We start from the raw sequence: 14,205 nt of genomic DNA on the forward strand, positions 1-14,205 counted from the left end.
GATTGTCCCAGAGTTTAATAAACTTTCCAGGTCTCTGTTTCTTCAGAGGGACCACCACAATGTAATATCCCCTACAGACAGCGAGAGAGAGAGAGAGACGGTTAAGGTTCTATTGACAGCAGTAGGGCATCCATCAAGATTAGAGCGAATCAATCTGGAATTTCCAATCCACGGGGATGACACTGGATTAACGGCACGTTTGACGGAGAAGAGAGTTCCTCAGTAAACACATCAATAACCTGCCAACACACAAACTTCCCTGCCTGACTTTCACTTGAAGGCTTTTGTTGGTGTTGCGTGAACCCTCTCTGAAGGAGATGATGGTAGGTCGTTGTTTTTGGCTTGTGTTAGAAGAATCTGGCTCTTACCTGACTTTCTCTGTGGTCTGTACAGTGGGCAGCTCGACCGTGACCGTGCCGTCTGTAGCCGTCTTGCCGATCAGGTAGGGTTTGGTACGCAGTATGTCAGGTGCTGTCATGGTGGAGACGCGGTGCTGTAGACCTCCAGCGCTGTTACCACGGTTAGTGAGCAGGAAGGAATACTGAGTTTCTGGCTGAAGGTTTGTGATGAGCTTCTGCGTCAGCTTCCCGTCCACCTCCACGCTTTGTCCATTATCATACAAGATCTAGAAGAAAACACCCAAACCTCAAACCTGAGGACACGTCTCATGTGAAAGAGTAGAGTCTTTTAGGATCATTTCTACAGTAGTGTTTAATCATCACAGGACAGGAAATCCCAGAATGCATCAGCGTGACACAGTCAAGATGGCCAAACAAATGAATGAATTACTGCTTATAAATACCCACAGAATTCACTCAGTACTGAGAAGTGTCGCAACATTTTCAATCTGAATACAAATGAACTCATTGTTTGTGTCTATTGTGTATTTTTAGGTTAAGCAGGCTGGTTTTAGACAGGTTTTTTGTCAGTCAAGCTGTTTTTATCTGGACAGGCTAGAACCCACCAGCTAAAACCTGATAAACACCAGCTTTGTCAGACTTTGTGGACCAACTTAAATCAGCTAAGACCAGCAGGTTTCCAGCTTGGCCAGTTAAAACCAGCTGAGGCTGATTATTTCTCAGTAGGGTAGTTAGTCGAGTCTTCAGTGTGCTGCTTTTTCAGATCACACTCAAAGAGTAGCTGCCAATGTAGGCCATTAGGAGGTCACTGCACATTTAGGCCTTAGGATGCATCTGCCTATGAAGACAGTAGACAGCAAATGTTGCGGAGCACATCACAATTCAAGCGTAAAGGCTACAAATCAACAAACATCACAAGAGAATGCTGCATTTGATTTCAAACTCTTACTGTAAACGGTTGAGCAGGATTGTAGTTGTCGGGGATCTCCCACGTCAGCAGCACGGAGGTCTTCATGGCAGCTTTCACGTGAAAATTTTTTGCAAACACTGCTAAAAGAAAGGTGGGGCAGATGAATTAGGCAACAGCGACAGAACGGTTTCTAGTCAAGCACGGTCTTACCTGAGACCCTTCTACCCCTCGACTTTACAGGGCTATCCCAGAGCTTGCTCCTTACCTTTCACCTTACCATTGACTCCCGATGCTAAACTTCCTTGAGGACGCTAATTCAAACACTCAAAGCTAGCTACACTAGTGGCTAATTTGACATTCGCTAACTTCCAATTTCCTCCTGAGAAACACCATGCTCTGTCTCAGAGATGACGTTTGCTTGTAGGAGAGGGCGAACGGGGGCGAAGGGGTGTCGCGAGCCTCCTACCTTGGTTGACGGGTTGCGTTCTGAACTGGACGCTAGGACTGTAAGGGCCGGCGCCCTTACTGGTGAAGGCACACATTTTAATATCGTACGTGGTGTCTGCTTTAAGGCCGTCCAGGACGACGGTGGACTCGGGGGCAGTGATGAACAGTTCGGAAGGACTGCGCGGACTGTTGATGTCTTTGTACTGAAGGGCGTATTTAACGATGACTCCGTTACGCTCGGCTAGTACCACAGGCTGCCAGCTGACCTGAATGGTAGTGGTCGTACTACTTTCAGCTACAATGCCTTGCGGGTAGCCGGAGGGCGTGTCCTCGGGCGTGGTGATCTCTTTCACCGTCTCCTCTCCGAACCCCACCTTGTTGCGGGCAGAGAGGCGGAAGGTGTAGGACGCCCCCTTGTGGATTTCTTTGGTGGTGTAGTGGTTCTCACGCTCGGAGAACTCGATGACGGTCAGGGGCTCCACGTCCTTGCGGCCGAATCGGAGGCGATAACCTTGCAGAGGGCCGTGAGTGTTGGGAGGAGGGTGCCACTGCAGCAGAGCTGTGCCCATGTTTGTTGGACTGACCATGAGACGAGGCTTTTCAGGAACTGAAAACAAAGAGACAGGAAAAACACGCGGCGGTAAATGTGGTGCCAATGACGTCAAAAACACAAATCTGAAGTTAAATCATGAAGCCATTTTTTATTGTATGGCACAATAGTAATTCATTTCTATCGTCAATATCATGTGGTACTGCGTAAAAACTGAAGATGTTTAAGGTTCTCATTACAATATAATAACACACATATAAATAACAATAAAAAACAATGAAATGACTTTACTTATGTGCACAAAGCACATGATTTATGTATTTTTTTAAAACAATGGCATGAGCTGTGTTGCGATTTCAGCTTTATTTTGATTTACTGTCCAACCTTAAACCTATTAAGGGAAACGATTAAACAAACTAATGAATATGTGTCATTTGAGTTGGTAATGGACTTATTTTCACCAAAGTTAAGCGATTAGATTTGAACAGTTTTTAATGTGGATCGCGGTGACCAGATTGAACACAGTTGGGTATGGTGTGTAATGTCAAATCTGAATGAAAGCAGCTGAAGCACTGATCTAACATACTGTAACAGATTCTCCAAATGTTGATCTATTTCTTAATTTTCCAGTCCCAAACGCTTTGACACGGTTGACAGGATATAATGATGTAATGTCAAACAGAAATCAACAGCGATACCGTGTGCCTTTTCACAGGCGTACACTGAAGAATGAGAGTGAAATAAAAGGCTCTTCAGAGAGCAGAATAACAGCGCTATTAGAGCTCCTGTACTTATAAAGCCATTCAGTGATCATCCAGATTCCTTTCTTCTGAACAAAGAAATTCTCTTTTGCTATTTTCCCGACAGATTTCTCCATTATAATCTTAACCCCTGCGAGCATTTAAAGTCAGAGCCGTAGGTGAGTGGAATTACAATCGGCGTCATCACCTCGAGGGCAATTACAGGCATTCACTGTTAATGGCCGCGGGCTAACAGTCCTGCGTCTCTTCCAGACCACACCGAGGGACAAATGACTCAACCTACCGGCTCCGGTGGTGGTGACCAGCTTGGGTTTGCTGCGTGCTCCGTCTCCTTTGGTCGTGTAAGCGGCGACGGTCACTGAATATGTGCTCTCAGCGTAAAGGTCTGTGAGAAATAACTCCTGGAAAACAGACAAAAGCGCAATTGCTTTTAAAATGGCGAGGAATCAAAATAGAACTGAATAAATGTACTGCACGAATAAATAGAACACTTTTGACACCAAATGCCTTTTTATGAACTTTTCTGAACCAGATGTATATCATTTTACAGAGAATGCTGGGCAGACTTTTTTTATAATTAACACATTCAAAAGATGCATATTAATGTACACAAACCTCTGGGAGGTACTATTAACCCTTGTATGGTGTTTGGGTCTGTGAGACCCGTTTTAATTTTTTATCAAAAGAAAAATGATACAATTCATATTTTTTTCAAATTCAAACTAATTGGCCTTGTCTTATTTTCTGTGAAGAACATATATCAGGACAAATGTTCAAGGACCGCACACTGTACACCCCCCTACACATTTATATTACATACAGGATGTTCGGGTCCACTGGACCCAGGGCTTATAAAACTGTGAAAACTGTAGGTTGTGTGTACCTTCATTGTGTTCTCTTCATGTCTGGGCCTCCATTTAGTATGTTTGTGTGTGTTTCTGTGTGCGTGAGTGTGTGAGAGAGAGAGTGTGTGTAAGTGTGAGTTTTCTGTTTCTGCCTCTGCTGTTCCCACAAAAAAACGTGGTGCACTTCAATTCATAAATGTGATACAACAAAGGCACAGGGCAAATATTAACCATATATGCTGTTTAGATTGCTTTCAATTGGGATGAAGTAAACATCTTTTAATAATTTTAACATAAAGCGTTTGATTGTGTTGAATTAATAACCCAAAACTGCAGCGGGTCCACTAGACCCACCAACACGAGCTGAGTTACAAAAATATGAACACCACACAAGGGTTAAACTTCTTATATTGCCAGTTTTTTCAAGATAATTGAAACTCTGAAAACAAGAGTCTATGCTCTTTCTTTTTCTCTTCTGGCAACAACAAAACCATCTGAAGCAACATTAAACATCTATAGGCAAGTGAAGGATACATGTTTATATTCATGTGTGTAAATGATGCAGCATGCAGTGAATTAAATAGCATGTGCATAGGTGCCAAAATGAATTCAAAGACTTACATGTTCAGCCGAATCATCATATTCCCACTGATGCAGAGTCCAGCCGCCATCAAGAGAAACAAAGAAGAAAAATACGAGAAAAAGGAAAGGAACAGAGGAGAAACAAAAGAGAAAGAGAGGAAGAGCAGAAGAGAAACAAAGGGAGAACAGAAGAGAAACAGATAAGTAACAGAGAAAGAACAGAAAAAATAACAGGGGAAGAACAAAAGAGTAACAGAAGAGAAACAGAAAAGTAACAAAGCAAGAACAGAAGGGAAACACAGGAGAAACAGAAAAGTAACAGAGGAATAACAGAAAAGAAACAGAAGAGAAAGAGAAAGTAACGGAGGAGAAACAGAAAGTAACAGAGGAGAAAAAGAAACGTAACAGAGAAATAACAGAAGAGAAACAGAAAGTAACAGAGGAAGAACAGAAGAGAAACAGAAAGTAACAGAGGAAGAACAGAAGAGAAACAGAAAGTAACAGAGGATAAACAACAGAAAGTAACAGAGGAAGAACAGAAGAGAAACAGAAAGTAACAGAGGATAAACAACAGAAAGTAACAGAGGAAGAACAGAAGAGAAACAGAAAGTAACAGAGGATAAACAACAGAAAGTAACAGAGGAAGAACAGAAGAGAAACAGAAAGTAACAGAGGATAAACAACAGAAAGTAACAGAGGAAGAACAGAAGAGAAACAGAAAGTAACAGAGGATAAACAACAGAAAGTAACAGAGGAAGAACAGAAGAGAAACAGAAAGTAACAGAGGATAAACAACAGAAAGTAACAGAGGAAGAACAGAAGAGAAACAGAAAGTAACAGAGGATAAACAACAGAAAGTAACAGAGGAAGAACAGAAGAGAAACAGAAAGTAACAGAGGATAAACAACAGAAAGTAACAGAGGAAGAACAGAAGAGAAACAGAAAGTAACAGAGGATAAACAACAGAAAGTAACAGAGGAAGAACAGAAGAGAAACAGAAAGTAACAGAGGATAAACAACAGAAAGTAACAGAGGAAGAACAGAAGAGAAACAGAAAGTAACAGAGGATAAACAACAGAAAGTAACAGAGGAAGAACAGAAGAGAAACAGAAAGTAACAGAGGATAAACAACAGAAAGTAACAGAGGAAGAACAGAAGAGAAACAGAAAGTAACAGAGGATAAACAACAGAAAGTAACAGAGGAAGAACAGAAGAGAAACAGAAGCAAAATGAGATTCAAACAGTGTGTTGCACAGCCTGCTGAGGTGTGGATGTGTTGATCTGTTGTGTCTAATTTGAGCTCATATATACTGTATAGTTAAACAGATTTCAGCTCTATAGTGTTTGTGTGTAATAATGATTTGTCTGTGAATATTTAAACACTGAACACTCTTTCTTTAGTTAAAGAACATATACAATAATACATGAAATGTCATAAGAATACATTCACTGGTATTTTGCTTAGGGGTGGTTTCCCGGAAGTCAGGGCTAGGCCTTAGTTAAATTAGGACATTTAGGCAGGTTTTACAATCATGCATTTAAAAAAATATACTTGCGTGCATTTTGAGACCAAACAACGGCACGTATGTATTTTATGATATGTCAGTGCAAGCTGCTTCAGTTTAGACAGCTCTAACATTTATTTTAGTCTAGGACTAGTCTTAAACCCTGTACAGGAAACCCCCCTATAGTTTCCAACTCTGTTCCAAATCCAGTGAACTGCACTGCTGTCTGATGTCTTATACACCGACAACAAATAGTCCAACTCTATACCACATCACAGCTATACACACACACCAAGTGCAACTCCACACTCAAGAGTCATGACTGTTACTAAAACTGTTAGTTTGATGTAAACAACACACTTCTAAGAAATATAAGAATATGAGAACTATAAGTATTTGACCTACAAAGTATTTAATCAACATTCCTTCTTGAACATCCACATCACTGTTATACTGACAATGTTGTGATATCATGATTATTTCAGTGATTAATTCAACATTTTAAAGATGACTGAAATTTTGTTGAAGTAAATAAATGGTTTATGAGCCCAGGGTTTTGATTTAATGAACGATTTTTGTCTTTTCAGAATCTTTGTGATAATATACATTTAAATCTCAACCAAATGTTGACTTAATTCAGTCAAGTAAGTGATTTAGGCCCGGTTTCACAGACAAGACTTAACTTGAGCCAGGACTATGCCTTAGTTAAATTAGGATATTTAAGTCCATTTTAATAAAATGCCTTGGATAAAAACATTACTGGTGTGCATCTTGAGACAAAACAATGACACTGACATATTTAAAGATATGACAGGGAAAGTTATTTTCAGTTAAGCCAGCTCAAACATTCATTTTAGTCAGTGCTCGAATTGAATCAAGTCTTATGGGGGGTCCCCACCATAAAACTTTTTTTGGTGGAGGTGGGGCTTAGTCTCACAATATACAATTATACACAATATATTTGATCGTAATATGCAAAACTATATACTATTTATTAAAAACAGGCTTACATAAAAGAACAGGCTTGTTTTACTGTATTTTGGATCAAATCAATGCAGGCTTGGTGAACAGAAAGGACTTTTGAACAGCAGTGTACGTCCAACAGAATAGTTCTAGCATTATTTACCAATGTAGTATTTACTATTTTCCCTAAAAAACAACTGGATGATTGACACTTTGTGATAATAATGTTTGTTCCAAAAGACTTGTTTAAATCCAAGAAACTAGTTTATTAGATATTAAAAATATAAATTGTGACAAGACCGGCTGTCATTCTGTGTGTTAGTGTTGTGGGGATTTTTCAACGATTTCAGTGCATTTACATAGTTACGTCCAGCAGGTAGCGGCAAGGAACTGTTATGAGTTAGTCTGTCAGTCAGCAGACTATTCAACCATTTCAGTCCAAAAGTCTGCTTTATTCAGGAACTAACTACAGTATGGCTATCAATATGTCAATCATAGCTATTTCAAGAGTGAATCCCGCATTTATATGCCGATATTATTCCCGAAACTTTGCAGCGTGTGTGTTCCGTGTGGTTTAAAATTTAAAGCGACATGACAACTAGCCCGTAAACAAACTTAATATAAATTATAGTAAATAACTAATTCACGAAATTTACCATATCCATTGCATGAATTTAATCACATTTGTCACTATCATTTTTACTCAAATAAAAATATCTGAGGGATCCCCCAAGTCTATTTTTTTACTTCTTATGGGGGCCCTAATGCCTTATGGGGATCCCGGATCCCCCCAGACCCCCTTCAATTCGAGCACTGATTTTAGTCTGAGACTAGCCTTAAGCCTTGTCTGTGAAACCGGGCAAATATGTGCAGTTGTTGTACATGACACACATGATCTCTCACATAATGACACTAAAAGCCTTTATAAGACAAAGATAAACCCAGTGTCACAATAATTCTCATAGATGTGTTCTGGCTTACATACGGCAGAAGAGAAGTCACATAAATACTGTGTGTAATGTGTGTGTACGTGATACTTCAGTTAGACACATTCTATATGTCATAAAACATAAATGTGATATGCAGCAGGTTAGCTTTCATTTGAACTGCCTGTGTGGGACATTTATGTGTCACATCTGTGTGTGTGTCTTTATATCTCATTAAGATCGTAATACCGGAACTTGATGAAAACAGCTTATAAAGGAAAATAATTGATGTTTATTTAAATCACAGAAAAGGTTTGTGTGAAGGTTTGGTTTAAGGGTACAGGATACAATACAGTATACACTTTATACTGTTTAAAAATCATTCTGACTACAGAAAGAGAGAGTGAGTGTATGTGAAGAGTTTTAATGATCTGTGCAGTGTGGTCATTGTTTTATGTGAACTCTCTCTCCAGTCTCACATATGTTATATTGCTGATTTCATGATGGAATTATATTGTAATTGAGATCTTAGTTTTTAGTGTGGTCTTATATTCAATAAGCAGTTTGAACCTCATGATGACAAGCTCAAACCAGTGTCCACGTGTCAACACGTGTCATCAGGCAGAACACATGGGTTTGGAACAGAGCTACTAAACTCTGAAACTAAACCAAACGGCTGGCAGGCTGAACCAAGTGGTGAAACATTACCTGAGCATCGTCTATCAGGATGTCTCTGATGACAGGATGCCCGACGGGTTCACCGTTAACCATCCTGACATAGTGCACCTGATACCCACGGATCTGTCCGTGCTGTCTGCTGGGCACCGGCGAACGCCACAACACTTTAACAGATGAGGAGTTGACAGCCTCCACCTCGACTTTACGAGGAGGGCCGCTGGGCACTGAGAGAATCATGGGATAGAAGACAAAACGGTCAAGCTTACAGAGGCCCACGGGCACCTCCCACAAACAGAATGGTCAGGTGGACAAAAATCTACGAAATGGCTGAATACTGCTGATAACACTAATATCTCGACAATGGCAAGTAAAAAAAAAAAAAGAGAAAAAACAAAAACAATCCCCAAAAACAGGTCACAGTGAGTTGACCTCATTTTTATATATTTTTTTGAAAAATGGGAATAGTGGATTCAAAATATGGAATAAAAATATAACCGGTAAAAACAAGCAAAAAGAAGCCAAGCGGAGCGTTTCAGAGATCTGAAGCACTCGAAAGGAGTTTGGCTATGACAGAGTGAAAAAAACACACACACAAAAAAAAAATGTCATTTTCATGGGACGTTGGAGAAAAAAGCCCCATTTTTGAAGATTCACAGTCCGTTCAGCCGTCTTTGTTCGTGTATGGAAATGAGTTTCACTCCATTAAAAAAAGCTATTTCATTTTTTATCTCGACAAGAAAACGGGGGACAAAAAAAACAAGACGACATTTGGGATTGTTAGAAGTTTAAGGTCATCAGAAGAATTTGCCATGTAATTGTTCAGCCCCAAAAATGTCAAAGGGGTTGAAATGCTGACCGAGTGCATCCGGATTAGTAGAGTTAGTGTGGGAGAGACAGGGAGATATCGGACAGAAGTCAGGGAATATTTGAGGAGTAAAGACATTAGTAAAGGGTCGTGTGGGTAAGACATACCGTCCTCCTCCGTACGGATAAGATGAGGTAAACTCTCAGGGCTTTCACCCGCTTCTGTGTGAGCGATCACTGTCACGCGGTACTCTGTCCATTTCTCCAAGTTCTCCAAGAGATAGCGGGAGGTTTGCGGCGGTATATCTGTGATGTGACGCAAGGACGTATCGTCTCCTTCTGTGGCGGTGTACTGGACGCTGTATTTGACGATGACTCCGTTCTGAAGCTCCACCGGAGGCGGCTTCCAACTTACCAGAATGCTGGTGGAACTGGGACTGGTACACTTGACTTCCTGAGGCGGAGCTGAGGGCTCTGATTGGAGGATCAGTGGGTTGTGGGAGGAGTGGATTAGCCATTGGTTTGGATCGGAGCGTTTGGGTAGGATCCCGGTTGAGGTTCACAGGGGTTGAAGGTCAGAGGATTTTTTTGTTTTTTTTGTGGTCGAGGTGAAGATGATGTTGATGGACAAACAAAAACAAACAAACAAAAAAGGAACAAAAAATAACATCAAATGAGGATGAAGCACAGGACGACATTCATTTATAAATCAAAGATGAAATGAGAGTAAATTTAAAAGAAGCTTTAAAAAAAAGAAATGTCACGACGTCTCATAAAGGAGGTGAAAACACAAACTGATGAGACTGATGTAGTAAACGAACCCTGAATATAAACCTACCTTTGAAATTATACACAAGTCATTTTTTCTACACGTCCTAACATTTGAGTACAATTTGAGTATTCAAATCACATTTTTGTTCATCAAATTCTGATATCTGAACGGTTGCTGAATTCCTCCAAGCAGTTACCATCAATCCAAAATATTAAAGGTTGATGTGTCAGCTCTGTAAAAACAGAAAAAGCGTTGCTCACCAACCTTTCCGAGGCCTGTTGGTTTGTGGTAAAAGCCTGGCTGCTCCAAGAGATCATGACTGATGTCTCAAGACATGCAAAAACAGCCCTCAGAGGTACTTACCTGTGTTCGCTTCTCAAAAGACCTCAGATTTACTCACACCGAGACTAAAGTGCATTTATTATGCATTCGAGTGCTTTAACTCAACTGGTCGAGCACGACACCAGCAGTACGAGGTCATGGGTTCTACACCCGGAGAACATCCCAATACATAAACATGACTTTAACACATGAATAATAAATGTGAGGTCTTTTGAGAACACGAGTCTAGCTGAATATCATTACACTTTACTTTTGGAAAAACCAAGGAACTCTCTCAAATCCAGCACAATCTCATAAACACACCAAACTTTAACAGATGAATCATTCAGCACTGTGAATCTAGCAAACAGACGACACCACATTCAAGCTTGTCACTGGTCTACAGTTCTCACAGATGGTCTCTCATTGAAACAGCATGTGCAGTCTATTCATCTTGTAATGCCTCCATTTATCAAACTGCACTGAGCTGAATTTAAACGTGATCTGGATTCTAGTGCTGAAGGATCTTGAGAAAAGGAAGAAGACCTACGTGTCTGAGGAGTTTCAGCCGAGATCTCGTTGGTGTAGGCACCGACACCATGTTTGCTGCGAGCAGCCAGCTGAAAGGTGTATGTGGTGAAGGGTCTCAGATCCTTCAGTAAGTAGGTGGTGGTGGGTTCGAAGCTGACGCGCTTCTGAAACACAACAGAACCGTCATATTAACATCTTTGCCGCGGCTCGGCGAGTATGTGTGGGGACGAGTGACATGCTTCAGACCTCCTCTTTGTCATCTCCTTTCTTATAGAGCAGCTCGTATCCAACGACCTGATTGTCCTGGCCGCTCTGTGTAGGGGGGTTCCACGACAGCAGGATGCTGGTCTCAGATTTTGCTTCAGCCTTGAAGTCCGTCGGTTGAGAGGGAACTATAAAAACAAGTCAAATAAAACGTCATCAAACCTTTAGACAGACAGAGAGAGAGAGAGAGAGAGAGAGAGAAGCGAAAACGATGACACCCACCTCCAGTTTTGGCAATGATCTGTAAATCAGAGGACAGAGGTCCATCTCCTACGGAGGTGAAGGCCAGGACTTTGATGTAATAAGTCTTATTGGGCGTCAGACCAGGAATGGTGAGGAAGTTGGAAGTCCTAACGATCTGTTTCTCCCATTGGTTGACGTGCAGGCCAGGATCGGTTGTGTAGTAAACCCGGTAGCCTGTAACCTGTCCGTTGGCCTCCTCGGGTTCATCCCAGTGGATGATGGCGGTGGTGGCGCTCAGCATCCGCCCTCGGACTTGCCGCGGGGCCGTGCTCGGCGCCTGCTCGGCCGTTTTGGCCTCGATGGCTTCGCTGGGAGGACCGCGTCCGATGTTGTTCACGGCCACTACTCTGAATTCGTAGTCGGAGTAAGGGCTCAGTCCACCCACGCTGTATCGAGTGGTGGCGACGCCATCGATTTCTTTATAAGAGTCCTCCGAGTGTTTGGTCTTGTGCTGGATGATGTAATAGGAAACAGGTTCGGGATTCCCAGAATCCCACGTGAGCGTGATGCTTGTTGCCGTGCGCTCGGTTACCTGGGGAACACCCGGTGGCTTCGGTAAAGCTGGACAAACGATCAAAGAATTCAAGTCAGGAAAAATACACACACAACAACTGGAAGTCATTTGTAGGTTGATTTCACCAGTAATGTTTGTCCAACCAATGGCAGTCAGAAGAGGTTTAAGAAAAAAGAAGTCACGCTTCAATGAAATTCTTTTTAATGTATTTATTCAAATGCAAAACAAGTTGAAAGTCAATATTTGCATGCTGTCAGCGAACAGGACTAACAAACTGCTGTGGATTGATTTGACTGCAGGTTTTTATTCTATTAAGTGGAGTCATTCACGGACCATGTGCTTGCTCCCCTGGGATGCTAGCCGAAGGTTAGAATGTCGACTTGCTCTGCCAAAACATGAGCAGAAGAGCCATGTTCCAGTGCTGTTTGCTGTTAATGTAGTACAGCAGAAGAGCTCAGAAGGCGATAAGCAGAAAAACACTTTCCCCCTGAGGAAGACAGACTTTTGTGTCTTCAATAGTCTGCAGGCGGTAATTTATTGCTTTAATTCAGAGCACATTAGGTGAGCTCGCCGATAGGACAGATAATGTTTAGTCTTTGCCTGCTGTCTCTTGGGGCATATTATGACTAATGTGATTTTATTATGTCTGCCACAGACAAGAGCTTTCAGTGTGTGTGTGGTATGAAACCAATCCCAACAGTGTGAAGATGATTCCATAAACACACAACAAACTGGTTTGTGTTCAACATTACCACAGCATATAACGTAGTAAGTGCACACAAAAGGTTTGGTTGATCTGTGCAACATTTGGTAATCGCAAACTATCAAACATCTACAGATCTTAGTTATATATTATTAGTTCATTTCACTCGATAAGACAACATAACACAATCACACGGAACAACTGTAAATACAAGACATGTTTTGATATATTTTCTTAAGTCTGAGATCATGTTTAGTACCCCGCTGATAGCATAAGAGCAGCGGCACTGATGGGAATGTTAAGTATCGCTCACCTTTGACCGTGATTTGTGCAACCGCCTCTATAACGCCCAGCGTTGACATGGCAACACAAGTGTAGTTGGCTGACTGCCGGACGTCGGTGAGCTCCAGCACGTTTCGGCCGATGGGCATGTCATCCTCAGGGGTCAAATCCTCCGAGCCCAGCATCCATTTGACATAGGGCATGGGTGAGCCGACCGCCACGCAGGTGATGTTCACACTTCCCCCGGGCATGATCTCATTATCCGTCGGAGGAATGGAGAAGCGGGGCGGAACCCGTCTCACTGCAAGAGAACACAAGCAGCGGTGATATCCCGTACGGACAAAATGCCGCGGAACGCAGGGGACATTTAACAGGTAAAGAATAACGACAGCTGACGAAGGGACAGCAAACACAAATCTGGTGGATTTCAACGTTACGCTGTTGTCATTGGTTTAGATGTGAGACAGTGGGTGGGGTTTCCCACAGCGGAGTCTCCACAGACATGGACGTCATGCACAGGTGAGCCGGCAGGACACGAGGAAACTGGAGGACCATAGCATGCAGGAGTTGCTTGACTGTACAACTGTGATGCTGCGTTCTCTTCCAGTTGATGTGAAGGAATGTGGCGGATCACATTGTCACATCACATGCACAGCCGTTCCACTAACAATACCACACGGCTGTGACCGTCTGCGCCTGCCGTTCAAAAAGTGGACACACGTGTCGGCAGACACGGACGTGTGACCGCCAGACAACACAACGAATGACAAATGAAGAAAAGTGATTTCTTGATGAAGAAAATTTGATTCAGAGAGATAGAGATACAGAGAGATAGAGAGAGAGAGAGAGAGAGAGAGAGAGAGAGAGAGAGAGAGAGAGAGAGAGAGAGAGAGAGAGAGAGAGAGAGAGAGAGAGAGAGAGAGAGGGAGAGAGAGAGAGGGAGCGAGAGAAAGATGGTTAGTTTTAATCCCGACTTTCTGAACACACACATTTTCTATGTACATGTGTAATTTCCACACAACACGAAGCACAGATACTGTGTTTATACACAAGTAAAAACATGACCACATTTCACCATTGACAAATCATGGAATACAAGACATTGCAAAGCTGATTGTGGTTTGTAGCAATGCTCAGTGAGAATGTTACTAGTGGTCCGACTATCATAATAGTCCACAGTCAAACACATATGGAGACCAGACTGAAAAGCTTGATCTGCGTTCTTTACCTATATACAGCAGTAAA

At 42.0% G+C, this 14,205-nt stretch overlaps 1 protein-coding gene across 26 annotated transcripts in view; it reads right to left on the reverse strand.

The window, feature by feature from the left end:
* The window catches only part of ptprda (protein tyrosine phosphatase receptor type Da), a 158,188-nt gene that overhangs the window by 20,152 nt on the left and 123,831 nt on the right, over positions 1-14,205 (reverse strand). For 7 of the 26 annotated variants that reach the window (XM_057344419.1, XM_057344411.1, XM_057344245.1 and 4 more), the window contains 7 exons: positions 12,992-13,261; positions 11,441-12,022; positions 11,201-11,346; positions 10,974-11,118; positions 1,309-1,406; positions 369-625; positions 1-71 (listed from right to left, as the gene is read on the reverse strand). The exon at positions 1-71 is cut by the window's left edge and continues 23 nt beyond it. In XM_057344419.1, the coding sequence (XP_057200402.1) occupies positions 1-71; positions 369-625; positions 1,309-1,406; positions 10,974-11,118; positions 11,201-11,346; positions 11,441-12,022; positions 12,992-13,261 (1,569 nt within the window). Of the gene's footprint in view, positions 72-368; positions 626-1,308; positions 1,410-1,735; positions 2,324-3,310; positions 3,429-4,493; positions 4,521-8,556; positions 8,751-9,498; positions 9,805-10,973; positions 11,119-11,200; positions 11,347-11,440; positions 12,023-12,991; positions 13,262-14,205 lie in introns of all 26 variants that reach the window. The other 19 variants (XM_057344303.1, XM_057344342.1, XM_057344280.1 and 16 more) reach the window with 8 other exon arrangements.

This window comes from Triplophysa rosa, linkage group LG1 (assembly GCF_024868665.1).
Source record: "Triplophysa rosa linkage group LG1, Trosa_1v2, whole genome shotgun sequence".
Classification (NCBI taxonomy): Eukaryota; Metazoa; Chordata; class Actinopteri; order Cypriniformes; family Nemacheilidae; genus Triplophysa; species Triplophysa rosa.